Source organism: Penicillium malachiteum (assembly GCF_028827825.1).
Source record: "Penicillium malachiteum strain IBT 17515 chromosome Unknown utg000001l:1.0-8184562.0:1.0-8186909.0, whole genome shotgun sequence".
NCBI classification, from domain to species: Eukaryota; Fungi; Ascomycota; class Eurotiomycetes; order Eurotiales; family Aspergillaceae; genus Penicillium; species Penicillium malachiteum.
This window is the reverse complement of record NW_026643094.1, coordinates 7,328,619-7,343,540: the sequence shown is the minus strand read 5'-3', so window position 1 is coordinate 7,343,540 and position 14,922 is coordinate 7,328,619. Positions and strand designations below refer to the sequence as shown.

Below are 14,922 nucleotides of genomic sequence, written 5' to 3'. Positions count from 1 at the left end.
CCCAAAGTTTAGTAAACTCATAGATTATACCCCAGGAGCTTCAATGTTTGGCTATCTCACCTGGGCATGCTGTACACGTATGCCAGGTGTTGGTACTGGGATGTATAGTCATCTCCCGAGGACAACTGCTTCTGTGGTATCCCGTCAAAGAACATGTGGATCACAGGGACCACGGCAGGGACCGATTTTTCTTCTTCTTTTGTTTCTTCTCCTTCTTTCTTTGGTATTCTATTGTAGTTACCCGTCAATACTGAAAAAAAAGATGTGTGCGAAAGGTCTAGAAGGGGAATCGAAGGCGTAGAAGCTAAGTTGTGGAACACGAACTTTAGGATCTGGCCCACCACATCCAGACAAAAGAGCTCTCCGTGTTACTATTCATACCGCGTGACCGAGATAACTAGAGCGGGGGTAAAAAGACCTTGAAAGAGGGGCATAAACCTTACTATGACAGCAAAAACCTGGGTTGCATATTGCATGACATGCAGGGTTTCTTTACCCTCGGACACCGCCAGATTTACTAACAATATCACCCAGGTACAGTATCAAAGAGCGAGAATCGGAGGTGAGCTTTGCCCTAGTCTGGATAAAAACAAAAACGCCCGGTGACCTCAGTGGTACCTGTTAGGGTGTAAGCCACTGAAAGTTTCGGGTGGAATGTCTGCATCCAGACCGTTTTAGAGCGACGCCTCAAGGTACCTCAGGTGACCTCAGGGTTTTTTTTTTCATCGGCACAGATGTATCAAGCTCTTCAGAAGCTTGGAAATCGAAATTAGTGGGAACTTGGAAATTTTTAGCTTGACTGAACCCTGTTTTTTTGAATTTTGAATTTTATTTTTATTTCTAATTTTAATTTAAAATTTATCCATTGATGTTATCTGACTTATCTGATGGCGTGAAGTGTGGCGGTGGCTGATGCAGCTATATCATATTTGGAGAGAGCGCCGATTGTGAGTTCAACTTAAAAATTTTGGACTCGGAGATGCGAATACGAAATATTGCAGAGGTAACCTTGAGGATGTACTAGTACTTCTGAAACGCACACTGGTTTACACCTAAGCTCTAGGTACTAGCTGGTAGTAAGAGTGGTCTGATACCTGTCTGTATGACTTCATTCATTGAGGACCGAAAGAATGAAAAATAGCAATCGCACATTTCATAAACATAATTCATGAGATCATAGCAGGATAAATCCCTGATGAGACGATAAGCGAAAATCCCAGCCACATAGACCCATCCACGCAGATACCCGGGCTTCAAACAGCCCATAGAGACTGAAGCACAAACCATGCACCAAGAAGCCCCACCGTCGAAGCAAGAAGCAGCCCATTTCCTTCCCAAGTTAGACTCAAATATGCCAGGAGTCCCACCAATATCTCCTTTCGTCGTGCAGCATCCCTACGAGCCTGCCAGGCAGGGTCAATTGCAAATGGAGCCACCGTTTTTTTGGCCTTAGGCACCGCGTGATCTGTCTCAGAGGGGGTATCCAAGGGCTCCAGAGGAACCGACACCGCCAGCGCAACAGGTCGGTGGTCTGAGTGTGGGAAAAGAGGAAGTGCATTGTATGCAAGTGGTTTGACATGCTCGATATCTCCAGCCCAGTAAAGGATTCGGTCACACCAGCTGGGCCAGCGGTGAGTTGACCATTTCCACTCTGCCTCGGTCTTCCCCTCCATCAGGGTAAGACGTGCAGCTTTCTGTGCTGCACTGGAGTATTTGTAAGTGGGAGGAAAATCAATCGCGGCCTCTGATAACCCGTGGAAGCAGCGGCCTTGGCCCATTTCGCGCATCAGCTGATCCTCTTTCAGTAGGTGAGAATAATGCGCGGGATCATCACGAGGAACTCCCTGACGGGGAAATCGGACAAGATCTCCTTGGAGAGGACTGATGTTTGAAGTTCGGTAGTTCAGGTCTCCTGCGAGAAATAGGTAGGAGTTCGGAGAGAATAGATCCTTGGAACTACCTGCAGAATGATGGGAGGACTCGTGATCGGCTAATAGAGCAGCGTTCTCATCTGAACCACTTCGCTCAAGAGACTTTGGTGTGGTGATTTCATGAGAGAAAACGAGTCGCTCAACTATACTTCTCCAGTCCAGATTTCTCTGTTCCAAAGCATTCTCCATTGGCGCCAAGTGCGCTGCCACGAATGTCAAGTCAACTGTCTTGGATGGATGACCCTCGGCCACGTATCCCAGACGAGCTCCAACAGCACCTTTGTTACCCATTTCCTGGACACCAAACCCGACATGAGCCGTATCAACCCAAGTGATCTTGTTCATGATATCCGCCCGGGCGAAGACCATTAACCCAGTCATACCAGTATGGTCCTTGACTAGATTGACATACGACTCATTCCATAGTTTTGCAGTAGCTTTCTTGACTGTTTTCACAAATGCATCGAAATAGGGTGTGAGGTATGTGCCACCCAAAAATGAGTACGCAATTGGCGCAATCTCCTGCAAGGAGAGCACGATCAGTTCGGGGGCTCCCAGCTCTTCTCGAGCTTCTGTAGAGAGCGTATCGAAGAAGTGATCTGCGAATAAATCCACATCGATGAGAGTGCGCGCACAGTTGGAGGTTAATATGTAAAGGTTGAGGTCCTCCATTTTGGTTGGGTATGAAGAAGTTGAGGAAGAGAGAGTAGCGGTGACGTCGTTTAGCCCACGTGAACCACGCGCATATCAGTGGAGTTCATAAACTTTCTTGGTTTGAAGCGATAAGTGATAAGAAATAGATCAAAATTTATGGAGCTGCGATAAAAAATAAAAAGAAAATCAAAAAGAAATGTGCATCATCCGTGAATCGAACACGGGCCTCGTCGATGGCAACGACGAATTCTACCACTAGACCAATGATGCTAGTTGATATAAGAGACTGAATTTGTGGCACTATGATCGCTCCAAAGTTGTATGTACAAGTCCTCATGCCCGCGGCACTGTATGTAGCAGTGGAAAGGGCAAGGTATCTACTCAGCACTCAACATTTGAAGTGTTTGGCTAGGAATCTCGGTCAAGTAGACACAGTGACACTACAGCCATGCTCACATACTTAAGTACCCAGTCAGTAGTATGTACAGGTATCTGGTGACATACCCCTCTTTGCATGTAAGTACCTACACGGTTACCTACAGGTCTATTATGTCCATGAATAGAATGGCTTTGATCAAGCTTTAATCTTGCCCAGGTTATAACTTGCCCCGGATCTGTCCCTCTGTCCCTGGCGCCTCTAATTCCACTAACAGCATACCCTCTGCAACATCCTCCTCTTCATCCTCCATTTCGTGCACCCATACCACTCGCCCAGCCCGAGGACTTCGTACTTCTAGTTCCATCTTCATTTGCTTGACAAACGCCAGAACTTGGTTCTCAACAACATCCTCACCTTCTGCAACTAACATCTCAATGAGCCTCCCAGAGAGAGGAAGGATGATATGACGAGGATTGGAGGGATCCCCACGGCGGTGGGAAGATGACACAAGGGCTGAGGCAGCAGTTGAAGTGGTTTCAATCTGCATTCGATATGGGACTGCTGTTTTCGAAGATGGAGTTGTATAATCAATATCAGCTGTAAGAGAGGTGGGGAATTCATTTCGAAGGACTCGTGATAACCTTAGGTGATGTGCTGTTTTATCTGATGCTTGTGATGCACTCTCTCGAAGAGGTTCCAGGCGAATTGACCATGCATCGCCTTTGCGGAAAAGCAGATTGGAAGATGGTAATCCACCTTGTGTCAAGGACTGCTGGGAGATTCCAGTAGGCCCTGACTGGTCCCGAAGTGATCTGGAAATTTGATCGCCCAGCTGAATTGTCCCTTCAAGGTGATCTCCCAGCCACTGGGTGTCGATATTACCAGCCATGAACTCATTATGAGCCAAGATACCACGGAGAAGGTTGATGTTGGTCTTGATCCCGGATATTTTGGAGTCAGCTAAAACCCGCCGAGCTTTTCTCACGGTCGCTTCCCAACTGGATGCTATCACAATGATCTTGGCAAGTAGATTATCAAAATTCGACCCGACCACTAGTGGAGAGGCGCTGGAAACATGGCTATCAACCCGTATCCCATGTCCACTTGGGATATTGTATTCCGTGATTTTGCCAATACTAAGCGCGAAGTTGTGGGTTGGATCTTCAGCACAGAGTCGGAGCTGAATCGAAAATGTGTTGGGTGGGGGAGCCATCGGATTCACATCGGATCCAAGACCAATATCCTGGAATGTCCGTCCCTGTGCTAGTAAAAGCTGTGCCTGCACCAGGTCTATGCCACTGATAGACTCTGTGATGGTGTGCTCAACTTGAAGTCGTGGATTGACCTCTAGAAAATAGAACTCTTTCCTTTTCTCACTAACCAGGAACTCAAATGTACCCAATGATTGATAGTGGATATGGCTAGCCATTCTCAACGCCGAATCAATCACTTTAGAGATCAATTCTCGGTCTCGCATAAGTGAAGGCGCACACTCAACAACCTTCTGGAATCGGCGTTGCACACTGCAATCTCGCTCCCAAAGATGGCGCACGCCGCCCACACCATCACCAATAACCTGAATCTCGATATGATGGAATCCATCCACCGCAGCCTTTTCAACGAATACCGTGCGAGAGGGTGATTCGCCAATAGCACGTTGAATACTGTTATTCAACTCGGATTCCTCTCTAACAAGACGAATGCCGCGCCCGCCACCTCCATCGACTGCCTTGATCATGACTGGGAAGCCGACTTTTCTAGCAAAGGTCCGTGCCTCGTTAACACTTGTGGTTGAATGGTCCATAGCCTGCAAGATAGGAACAGAGCATTGCTGGGCTAGCTTCTTCGCCTGTAGCTTATCTCCTGTTCGAGCGAGATTCTCCGGACCGGGTCCTATGACCATGGCACCAGCATCACTCCACATACGTGATGCGAACTCCGCGCTCTCGCTGAGGAACCCGTAGCCTGGATGCACGGAATTGATTTCATGTTTGCGTACTAAATCGACTAACGCTGATATATCGAGGTACGTGCCTGGTGACGGAATTTCAATAGCATGGTCTGGACGACCTAAATCACAATGCGAACGGTCGTCCGCTGTGTATATGGCAAAAGTCTCTACGGGATCAGGAAGCTCCCGTGCGGCATTTAAAATACGGACAGCAATTTCACCTCTAAATGTTATCAGTTATTTATCAATTTGAGAAGATTGAAGATGGTGTTACCTATTTGCGACCAGCAGTCGCTTGATCAGCCGTGAATGCGGGGAAGTTGACATAGCTGCAAGCCAGGGAATTGGCGCAAAAGAACAATGATTCGGAATTATTCGAATATTCAGAGACGAAGTTGCTTTGAGATATTAAGGAGGCTGAAAACAGGACCTGAAAGAATCTTTGAGTGATCTTTGAAATTGCTTTTTATAGCATATTATAACTCCCTCGGTCCTCGGATCAAATTACCCCCTCACTAGCAGTGATCGCCCAGACAACAAAACCGGGGAACCTCCCTAAACTCGAACAACATCTACATAAACCACCACATTGAACGGACTTGAAGGGAAGCAATGGCTAAAGACAATGATAGCACGCCTTCGACAAAATATGGCAAAGGTCAGGCAGCGCAAAGACTAAATCAAGTCTCCTCACACATCACCCCAGATAAACAAGTGTCCCTGAAAACAAAGACCAAGAGCACTGGATCCCGTCTACCTGCAGATCACTCCGATGTGCTGGGCCAATTATCTACGCTACGCAAGATAGCCGCAACACCCAATCTCGAGTCCAGGGGCTATATCCGCCAAAAACAAGCCGGCAAACTATGGGTCCGCGAACGAATCGAGCAACTCCTAGACCCAGGCTCATTCCAAGAGATCGGTTCTGTATCTGGAACAGTAACTTGGAAGAAAACATCCCCCATGCGAGAGAAGCCTGTTTCATTTACTCCAAGTAATAACGTCCAAGGCGCGGGGACGCTCCGTGGTAGAAAAGTCTTGCTTACAGCAGACGACTTTAGCATTCGATCTGGACATGCGGATGGATCCACGGCTGGGAAGACGGTTTACGTGGAAAAGCTAGCTTTCGCGCTGAAAATACCTGTCGTGAAACTTGTTGACGGCAGTTCTGGGGGCGGGAGTGTAACTACGATTCGGAAGGAAGGGTGGAGTTATCTTCCATATGTGACGCCTTTCAGTCATGCGATCAAGCAGTTGAATCAGGGGATTCCGAATCTCGGAGCAGTTGTTGGACCTGCAGTAAGTCACTTCAGTAATGGATGGTATGGATTTTTGCTGAAAGTTGTAGATTGGACTCGGTGCGGCGAGGGTAGTCTCCTGCCACTTTTCAGTCATGGCAGCAGATATCGGTGCGCTCTTTAACGCAGGTCCGAAAGTTGTTGAGGGGGCTACATTCGAAGAAGGGCTTGGTTTTCAAGACCTTGGAGGTCCAGTCGTGCATTGCACAAATGGAACAATTGATAACCTCGCTGCTAATGAAGCTGAATGCTTTGAGCAACTTCGCACTATACTGAGCTATCTGCCCAATTCTGGAAGTGATGCTCCGCCCGTGATCCATAGTGATGATCCTGAATCGAGAGAGGACCTGACATTACGCAGCATTATTCCCCGGCGACAGGCACGTATGTATAATCCTCGAACGATCATTACCTCAGTTGTGGATCGAGATTCGTGGTTTGAGATTGGTGCACTCTGGGGTCGATCAGCAATCGGTGGATTAGCTCGTCTTGCCGGACGTCCTGTTGGGATCATCTCGCTGAACTGTGAGGTGAATGGTGGTGCGTTAGATGCAGCGGGGAGTCAGAAACTTACCCGGCTGTTGAAGATGTGCGATGTGATGAATATTCCTATTTTGCAGTTTATCGACGTCCGTAAGTACTCCTCCATCTCCGTGATGTTTTTGATGTTAGTTTTGTTAACCAACTTATATCAGCTGGCTATGCAATCGGCACTGTGGCAGAACGCACCGCAACTATGCGCTGGGGAGTCGAGCTAGCCAAAACCTATTTCACAACAACAACGCCTATATTCAATGTTATCACTCGGCGCGCCTTCGGTGTAGCTGGAGGGGTTATGATCGGCTCTCGGGATCCAGTCATGCAAGTTGCCTGGCCATCTGGACAATGGGGCTCTCTGCCTCTAGACGGCGGGATTGAAGTAGGACACCGACATGAACTGCGTGAAGCAGAGAAGAAGGGCAAGAAAGAGGAGCGATATAATGAGCTGGAAGAAGAATATATGCGATTGATGAATCCAGTCAGAACGGCAAATGCGTTTGGAGTGGAGGAAATCATTGATCCTAAGGATACGAGGCAGGTTTGCTGTGAGTGGGTGACTCATGTGTATGATGTCCTTATGAAGGATAGGTTGGCGGATCGAGCTTGTGGAAAGATTCATCCTTCCTTTGCTTGAGATGCATTTAATAGTATTTATGCATTCTATTATGCAAATTCCACGGATACCCACTGGCGATAGTACAGCCCTAGAGCCTCAGCTATTGCACCGACTCGGAGTTGAACACGTAGTTATTGAACAAGTGTTTGCGGCGCTATAGCAACTTGGGTTGGAAGGAAATTTGGAAGGGTATGTCTTCCAAGGTTGGCTAGGAATCTGTATTAAAGGGACACACTGAGATTTAACAAAGCACTCCTCATAGTATCCAAATGTTATTATTGTTACTTACAGACTCCAGATGTCAGTACAGTGGACGGGTAGTTGTATCTGTAGGTGAATGGTTACCGAGTCCTCTATGTACGGAAGTACCTACAGGGAGTACCTAAAGGGGCAGGATATCTGCTGTATAAGTTGAGTATGTGAATACTAAGGAAGAAAAATAGAAGAGCTCTAAACATTTGAACCTGAAGAGGTCAAGTGGAATAATCATGGGCGACCAAAAGACCTCTCTTACCGATTACCGAAGTAGTAGTAAAAAGAGGCTATTTACATCCATGGATGCACGGTGGTAGTGGTCGATAAGTGTTTGGTATCCAGTGGTGTGTTGAGATCAACTGGGCCTCGGGGTGTAGATATACTATTCATTATGACATGATATCACCATGCCAGTGGGAAGTAGCATATTTCATCATTCATCAGGTCCTCTTACAAAGGTACAAGTCAATTTTCCATCTTCTTAAGCTTCAAATAATCCAGTTGACTATAGAATACTGAGATCGCTCATCATAGCCCCGTTGAAAACAAGAAGGTTCTCTTGCAAGCTTATGAGGACAAGATGGCGAAGGAGACGCCCTCACTTCCTCATTCTGATACCGCTGGGCAGAACCTAGCCACTCATGAAGCCGGTCCTAGCTTCATGGCAGAAATGCTTATTATAAGAGAACTGTTGGATGACACACATGACAGGCTTGGGCGGCTTGAATCCTATCAACAGAAGAGAAATCCCATGGACGAGGGTGATATCCGAGCTGATACAATAATGCTGAATGAGTGCAAGTTTGGGAGAACTAGCATAGAATGGCAATCCCTCGAGAAACTCTTATGGCCTAACCCCAAATGGAATGGAGCGTCTTGGTATGTCTATAAATCCCCTTGATGCTCTTTTTTCTCATCAATAAATTCTAGATCAGATGAAATGCCTCCAATGTTTGCAGAAATTCAATAGGGACGCGGATATCCTCTTCAGGCATGCCGAGGAAACATTCAAAGTCGAGCAGATTACGAAGAGAGGTGAAAGTATTATTGGTTTACTACGGGAAGAAAGATATGAAGAAGCTGAGGAGCCGCGTCAAAGCTTTTGGCTATGAGGACGAGTCATCTGTGTGTGAAGCAGTGAAGACTCATAGTAGTTTAGCTATTAAAATTCCTTAGGTCAGGCCCCTATCAAAGTTTGTAAGGACTATAGAAGAGAAAATAAAAACAGGGCGAAGTGAGAGAAACAGGTAATAAAATAAGAGAACACAGAAGATGTAGAAGTAAAGGATATAAGAGAAGGTTGGTACTATGATAAAGGAGTCAAGTAAGAGATAATCCTTCATTAGGGTAAGATAAAAATAACGAATGGTATAAGAGATAGCTAAAGTAAGGAATGCCTAAAGTGAGAGATACCTGAGGTGAGAGATAGATGATATGAATATCTCTACTATACTAAGTTGTTGATTGAGCCTGACTGAGATTGCCCCTGAACGTGCTATTGTTATGTTACTTAAATGATGAACTTGACTGCTTTTATTTGTCGCTGCATTATTTCCCTCCCCAAAAGTTACAATTCACTTTTGAATTTTGCCTTTATACCTACCAAGCCAGGCTTAATGAATAGCACACCACCATTTCATCATTTATCAAGTCCTCTAACAGTGGTACGAGTCAATTCCCGTATGCCTTCAAATGCAAGCGGTTCTAACTTCATTGCATAAAGCCTTGCACTGAGAGAACAGACATATAAAATGCACGAGGAGATTGAGAGGCTTCAATCCTATCGACAGAGTGATCAGGCTGCGTCTCGCTCGATCTTAGAAAAAGAGCAGTTTGTACCTGGGTTCGAGATGCGCTGGAAAAGAATACGTCTGGATCACATCCGGTACCTGAACCAATATGTCGTGCATGCAGGTGATGCGCGAGGTGACAGCATGATGATGAGAGAAAGATACAGGAAGACTAGCACGGAATGGCGAGCTTTTGAGATCTTGTATGGTCTCACAGCCGATGAGATTGAGAATCTTGGTATGTCTATGAATCCCCTTGATGCTCTTTATCGTGCTAATAACTTCCAGAATTGGCGAAATGCAACGAAGCCATCCAAGCACTGAATCGGGGGGCAACAAGCCTCCTCCAGCTTTTTAAAGAAGCCTTTAAGAAGGAGACCGCGGCCCAACGGGCACATCTTCTCGTCCTGTTGCGAGAAAAAAAATTACGAAGAAGCCGAGAAGTTTGCAAAGGGATTTTGTCCCAAGAGCTGGGAGTTTGGGGAGGAAGACACTGAAGAGTAGTTTAGCTACCATAATTCCTTGGGCCCGGATGGTCTTTTGGAAGGCATTTGTTCTTAGTGACTTGATGACAAAAAACACATGTACGATGTACCCACTTGAAGCAAATAATGTAGGGCCCTAGACCTCCACTACTGCAGTGTACCGTGTTTAATCACCTACTCTATAAACTTGAACCTTGGAAACTAAATCCACTTCTGATTAATCCGAACACACTTCTAATCCAGAATTATCTACAATAACCAAAAACTTGACCCTACCAGCTCAAGAATGCCCTCTATCGCGGGCGATGTCCCGGCTCGAGTGGATTATGTAACCGCACACGCACGCAATAGCCCTGGAAGGTATCAATCCCCCACCAAGTAGAGACTTCACCTGAAACAATTGATTCAAAACGCCTGCAAAATGACAATCCAAATCCTAGACGGAGGTCTTGGAACCTCACTCCAAGATAAATACGGAGTGAAATTCGACAGCAAGACAACCCCACTCTGGTCTTCGGACCTGTTAGTCACAGACCCAGTGACGTTAGAAGCATGCCAAAAAGACTTCATCGACTCAGGTGCCGACGTACTGTTAACAGCGACGTACCAAGTCTCACCTGAAGGATTCCAGCGCACAAAGACAGCTGCGCACCCGGATGGAATCCCAGTTTCCGCTATCAGCAACTATATCCAAACAGCTGTGGATGTAGCTGAGCGGGCTACTGCGGAACGCAATGCGAAAATCGCTCTGAGTCTTGGACCCTACGGTGCTTGTATGGTCCCGGGTCAAGAGTACAGCGGTGCGTATGATGATGCGCATGATACTGAAGAGACGCTGTACCAGTGGCATCTTGAGCGTTTGCGACTTGTTCTTAGTGCGGAGGGGGATTTGATTTCTCGACTTAAGTATATTGCGTTTGAGACTTTGCCTCGACTGGATGAGGTGCGCGCTGTGAGGAGAGCGATTAAGGATGCTGGGATTGAGTCTGTGCCGTTTTGGATTGCTTGTGTTTTCCCCAGAGAGGATGAGTGCTTACCGGATGGCAGCTCTGTTGAGCAGGTTGTTGATGCTGCTATTTTGCCTATGGAGGGTGGACTCTCACCTTGGGGCATTGGGATGAATTGTACTAAGGTTCATAAGCTATCTGGTCTTGTGGATAGTTTTGGGGCCTGTGTTGAGAAAGTAATGGCTTCTGGGAAGGTTCAGACTGTGCCGAGTCTGATTTTGTACCCTGATGGTACTAATGGAGAGGTTTACAACACAACTACTCAGACCTGGGAAAAGCCCGCTGGTACTGCTGATCAAAGCGATACTGTAAGTTCAGGTTTCAAAATATTTCTATTTTACAAATTTCTGTCAAATATGCTATTCGCTCAGATAATGCTAACTTTCACAGCGCCCGTGGGAAACCCAACTTGCGCAGGTGGTCAAAGATGCCCGTTCAAAGGGGCCTTTCAACTCCTTTCTCGTGGGTGGCTGTTGTAAGGCCACCCATAATGATATCGGAAAGCTCCGAGATCAGTTTTAGAGCCTTCCAAGGCTGGACCTCGGGAATATTATGCAACGTTCAAGGTTGAATCTGAACGGCGGATTAGGCACGGGACCGATGGGACTTGCCCAATGGGTTTTTGTACCGTATTAAAATATATTTGTGACCCGGGCCTCCAGGGCTAGGCATGCATGATGCTTGTGTAAAAAATTCAATGTTGAATGAATATAACGTGGAATGTCGAATTAAACAAACCAGTCAACGAACTTCCCCCAGAAGGTGGTGGGGGGTTCTTTGCGAGGTGTGATTTCTCCTTCTTGGAGACGCCCTGACCATAGGTCAATCTCGTGGGCACGTTGGAACTAGAGTATGTTAGAGGATGATACCAAGTAAGCGAATATGTAAGTACTGACCTTAGTCTTGTGCCATAACTTCCAGATGATAATCGGCACAATGAAAATGGGAATTCCAACATAGTTTGCCACGAATGAAGATGCGCTCCATTCGCCCTTCAAGAAGACGTCGAAGCCAGCGACCAGGGTAATAATGGTGGAGCCGATGAATCCGAACCAAGCGGCATAAGGCTGCAGAGGTGCTGTCCATGGCAAAGTCGAGCGGGAAACACCCTGCTTCTTCATAGCAGCGTAGAATCGAATGTAACAGACGCAAAGGGTAGCCCAGGCAATCAGACCAGCGATGGTGCTCAGATCCAGAAGCCAAGTGAAGGCTTGAGAGGGACCGCCGCTTCCGAGACCTACAGCTTGTTAACATATTGAACGCATCATTCCAGATATTTTCAAGGGAACTTACTCAGATAAGCCAATGGACCAAACAGCCACGCAACAATGACTGCAACATATGGCACACCCTTCTTGTCCACGCGACCAAAGAACTGAGGCAGTTGGTGATCAGTGGTCATGGCGACAATCATACGCGATCCAACCCAGCAGTATGAGTTTCCAGCAGACCAAGCGGCAACCAGAATACAAGCATTCACGATAGAGGGCAAGATTGTGATACCAGATTCCTTAATCGCAATGACGAATGGCGAGGCGTTCGCATTATCATCGCCAGATGTGAGGCCTCCGTTTTGGGGGCTAACAATGATGCCGATGAGGAACGCGCCGAGGATATAGAAAAATGCGATTCGGTAGGTGACGCGGCGAGCGGCCTTGGGAATGGCGCGGTGGGGATCCATAGACTCAGCAGCGGTAATGACAACGGTTTCCACACCAATGAAACTGAACGAAGCATTGACGAAGGATGAGAGGAAACCCAGGAAATGCCCTGTGGAACCGGTGATACCATTATAGTCCACCCACGCACCAGGGTTGTGCCAGAAACGGAAGCCGATGGTTTCATGGTTGGGACCACCACCAGCAGTGATGACAATAGAGACAATCACCAAGCCCAAGAAGCAAATCACCTTGATAGCACCTCCGATGACTTCGGTCTCTCCATAAAATCGCACACTCATCAAATTGATCGCCAAGATCAACACCAAGCTAATTGTGATAACCAGAGCCGGCGATATATCCGTCCAATATGATACGATGACAGCGGCAGCCGAAGTTTCCGAGGCGATAGCGATAGTATAACAGTAACCGTAGGAGATGGCGAGGGAGAATCCGACGGCAGGGTCAATGAAGCGAGTAGCCCAGTGAGGGAAGGAACCAGCGGTAGGGAAAACAGTAGCCAACTCAGCGATACTCTGCATAACACACCAGAGCACAGCTCCGACGATGATATATGCGAGAAGCAAACCAGCTGGACCAGCCTTGGCGTATGCCGATCCAGTTCCGATAAACAGACCAGTTCCAATACCACTGCAGAAACCGATCATAGTAACCTGGTAATTGCGCAGACGGCGCTGGGTAGCACCGCGTCCACCGACATTGAGCTCGAGCTCACCCTTGGCGTGAGCATCAAACTCATCAAGCTGAGCAGGATCCGGTTGGATCGTGTCAGAGACCTTCTTCTCCGACGACATCTTGCAAGTTGGTATACAAGAAACTGATTAGATCCAGATCCAACTTTGAAGATTTCCCCCCATATATTAGTTTGACAGGTTGAAAGATTTAAAAATGGAAATCCCGGGGAACCTTTCAATTTTTATTATTTTTTTCTTAAACGAAATCTGCACAAAATGTTTAAGCGCGTGAATCACGACATTGGATTTCCGTTCTCGCACCACGGAACCATCTCCACTGTGATTAGTGTGATTGGGTTAACGGACTCCATTCCCCCACTTTTTTGAGGCGGCGACTCGTAAGGAAATTTTCTGGATGGCGAAAAAGAAGCAAATATTCGCCGGATTGGAGTAAGATGGCGTAGAAGTTTTAACTTGAGACTAGTGCTAGTGCTTATTGAAGATGGAGATGGCGTGCATAAGACTACAGGAAAGTATCGGGTATAATGTTCCTTCAATATAAGGGTCTAGAACATTGAACTCCAATGTCCCGCTTCAATTTGGAAAAAAAATTGAAACATTTCGTGACCTTGCACAGATTCCGAGCTCGGATGTGCAAATTAAATAGAGTTATCGCCACTATTCCGAGTACCATAAACTCCTAGAAAGGAAAAGTGTCATGCTCGTGAAGGTGGTTCTCAAAGGATCCAGTCCCATCGGGGATTTCTCTGAAATAAACTTAGAGGAATCTTAGCCTATGATGATCATCCCAAAAGATCAATTGATCCGATAAACCCACTTTAAAAATCACTGGGGCTTACTCTGATCACCTCCAAGGTTCCAAGTCCCAAGGTTGCCAACATTAGCCATGAACTCTCATTATGAGGAAGAACATTTGAAGTTATTTGCATTTTCAGATGTCGGATATTCACTTGAACTCCATGACCCCTTCCAAGATTAAACCATCTGGAATATCTGAAGCAACAATGGAAGAGCTTCGAGTGTATCAAGGAGCCCTGGAGCTGATCATCCACGTGTACGGAAATACTCGAAGCTCCGCTTTGGAGCCTGAGGCAACCAAGTCTTGGCACGATTCATACTCACCAGTTCGCTCTTCTACATTACACCACATGTTCACTCCATAGGTATCATGTGCAATGAGGCTGAGGAGAACAACACTAAAGCCCCTTTATACAACTTCTACCGAAACACCGGTTACATATTCAATGTTTGAGTTCAACGGCCGCGTCCTTGAGTGCAGACTGCGGAGTACCTGTGGATCTCCGGACTCTCCGAGTCATGTACTGCCAGCTGCATGCGGAGTCTAATTGGGCATAAATCCCCCTCAAACCCGCACAAGCAAGCATTTGAGCACAAATGCCATGTCGATCATGTACATAAACGCACAAATTCGGGTGGAGGCACAAATCATACCAGATTCTCGTGGCAATAAATTGATCAATAGCGCCGATCCGCGGGAGTCAACCGAAGGGAGAGCCAAAAAACTCGTGGACTTGAACCGTTCAATATTACCTCAGCCCCTTGGACCCCCTCCCAAGGTTCTAATATAAGAAATGCAAGGAACTTGAACCACAGCTTGCCCTTTCAAGAGTTACCCAACACT

The 14,922-nt window shown here is 46.7% G+C and overlaps 7 protein-coding genes across 7 annotated transcripts; 4 read left to right on the top strand and 3 right to left on the bottom strand.

The window, feature by feature from the left end:
- Positions 1-1,253: 1,253 nt before the first annotated feature.
- On the bottom strand, positions 1,254-2,603 carry N7483_002710 (putative inositol 5-phosphatase; the record flags this gene model as incomplete). The annotated part of the gene is made up of 1 exon (XM_057086147.1): positions 1,254-2,603. The coding sequence occupies one exon, from the start codon at positions 2,601-2,603 to the stop codon at positions 1,254-1,256; it is 1,350 nt and encodes a 449-aa protein (XP_056952296.1).
- A 578-nt stretch (positions 2,604-3,181) lies between these two features.
- Positions 3,182-5,242, bottom strand: N7483_002709 (putative pyruvate carboxylase; the record flags this gene model as incomplete). Its single annotated transcript, XM_057086146.1, has 2 exons — positions 3,182-5,138; positions 5,190-5,242. 2 exons carry the CDS (start codon positions 5,240-5,242, stop codon positions 3,182-3,184), a joined length of 2,010 nt encoding a protein of 669 aa, XP_056952295.1.
- Positions 5,243-5,527: 285 nt separating this feature from the next.
- N7483_002708 (uncharacterized protein) lies at positions 5,528-7,387 on the top strand (the record flags this gene model as incomplete). The annotated part of the gene is made up of 3 exons (XM_057086145.1): positions 5,528-6,214; positions 6,264-6,846; positions 6,909-7,387. 3 exons carry the CDS (start codon positions 5,528-5,530, stop codon positions 7,385-7,387), a joined length of 1,749 nt encoding a protein of 582 aa, XP_056952294.1.
- An 817-nt stretch (positions 7,388-8,204) lies between these two features.
- N7483_002707 (uncharacterized protein) lies at positions 8,205-8,736 on the top strand (the record flags this gene model as incomplete). The annotated part of the gene is made up of 2 exons (XM_057086144.1): positions 8,205-8,503; positions 8,595-8,736. 2 exons carry the CDS (start codon positions 8,205-8,207, stop codon positions 8,734-8,736), a joined length of 441 nt encoding a protein of 146 aa, XP_056952293.1.
- A 639-nt stretch (positions 8,737-9,375) lies between these two features.
- On the top strand, positions 9,376-9,911 carry N7483_002706 (uncharacterized protein; the record flags this gene model as incomplete). Its single annotated transcript, XM_057086143.1, has 2 exons — positions 9,376-9,652; positions 9,703-9,911. 2 exons carry the CDS (start codon positions 9,376-9,378, stop codon positions 9,909-9,911), a joined length of 486 nt encoding a protein of 161 aa, XP_056952292.1.
- A 409-nt stretch (positions 9,912-10,320) lies between these two features.
- On the top strand, positions 10,321-11,428 carry N7483_002705 (homocysteine S-methyltransferase family protein; the record flags this gene model as incomplete). Its single annotated transcript, XM_057086142.1, has 2 exons — positions 10,321-11,214; positions 11,297-11,428. The coding sequence occupies 2 exons, from the start codon at positions 10,321-10,323 to the stop codon at positions 11,426-11,428; spliced, it is 1,026 nt and encodes a 341-aa protein (XP_056952291.1).
- Positions 11,429-11,634: 206 nt separating this feature from the next.
- N7483_002704 (uncharacterized protein) lies at positions 11,635-13,379 on the bottom strand (the record flags this gene model as incomplete). Its single annotated transcript, XM_057086141.1, has 3 exons — positions 11,635-11,751; positions 11,803-12,143; positions 12,200-13,379. The coding sequence occupies 3 exons, from the start codon at positions 13,377-13,379 to the stop codon at positions 11,635-11,637; spliced, it is 1,638 nt and encodes a 545-aa protein (XP_056952290.1).
- Positions 13,380-14,922: the final 1,543 nt, after the last annotated feature.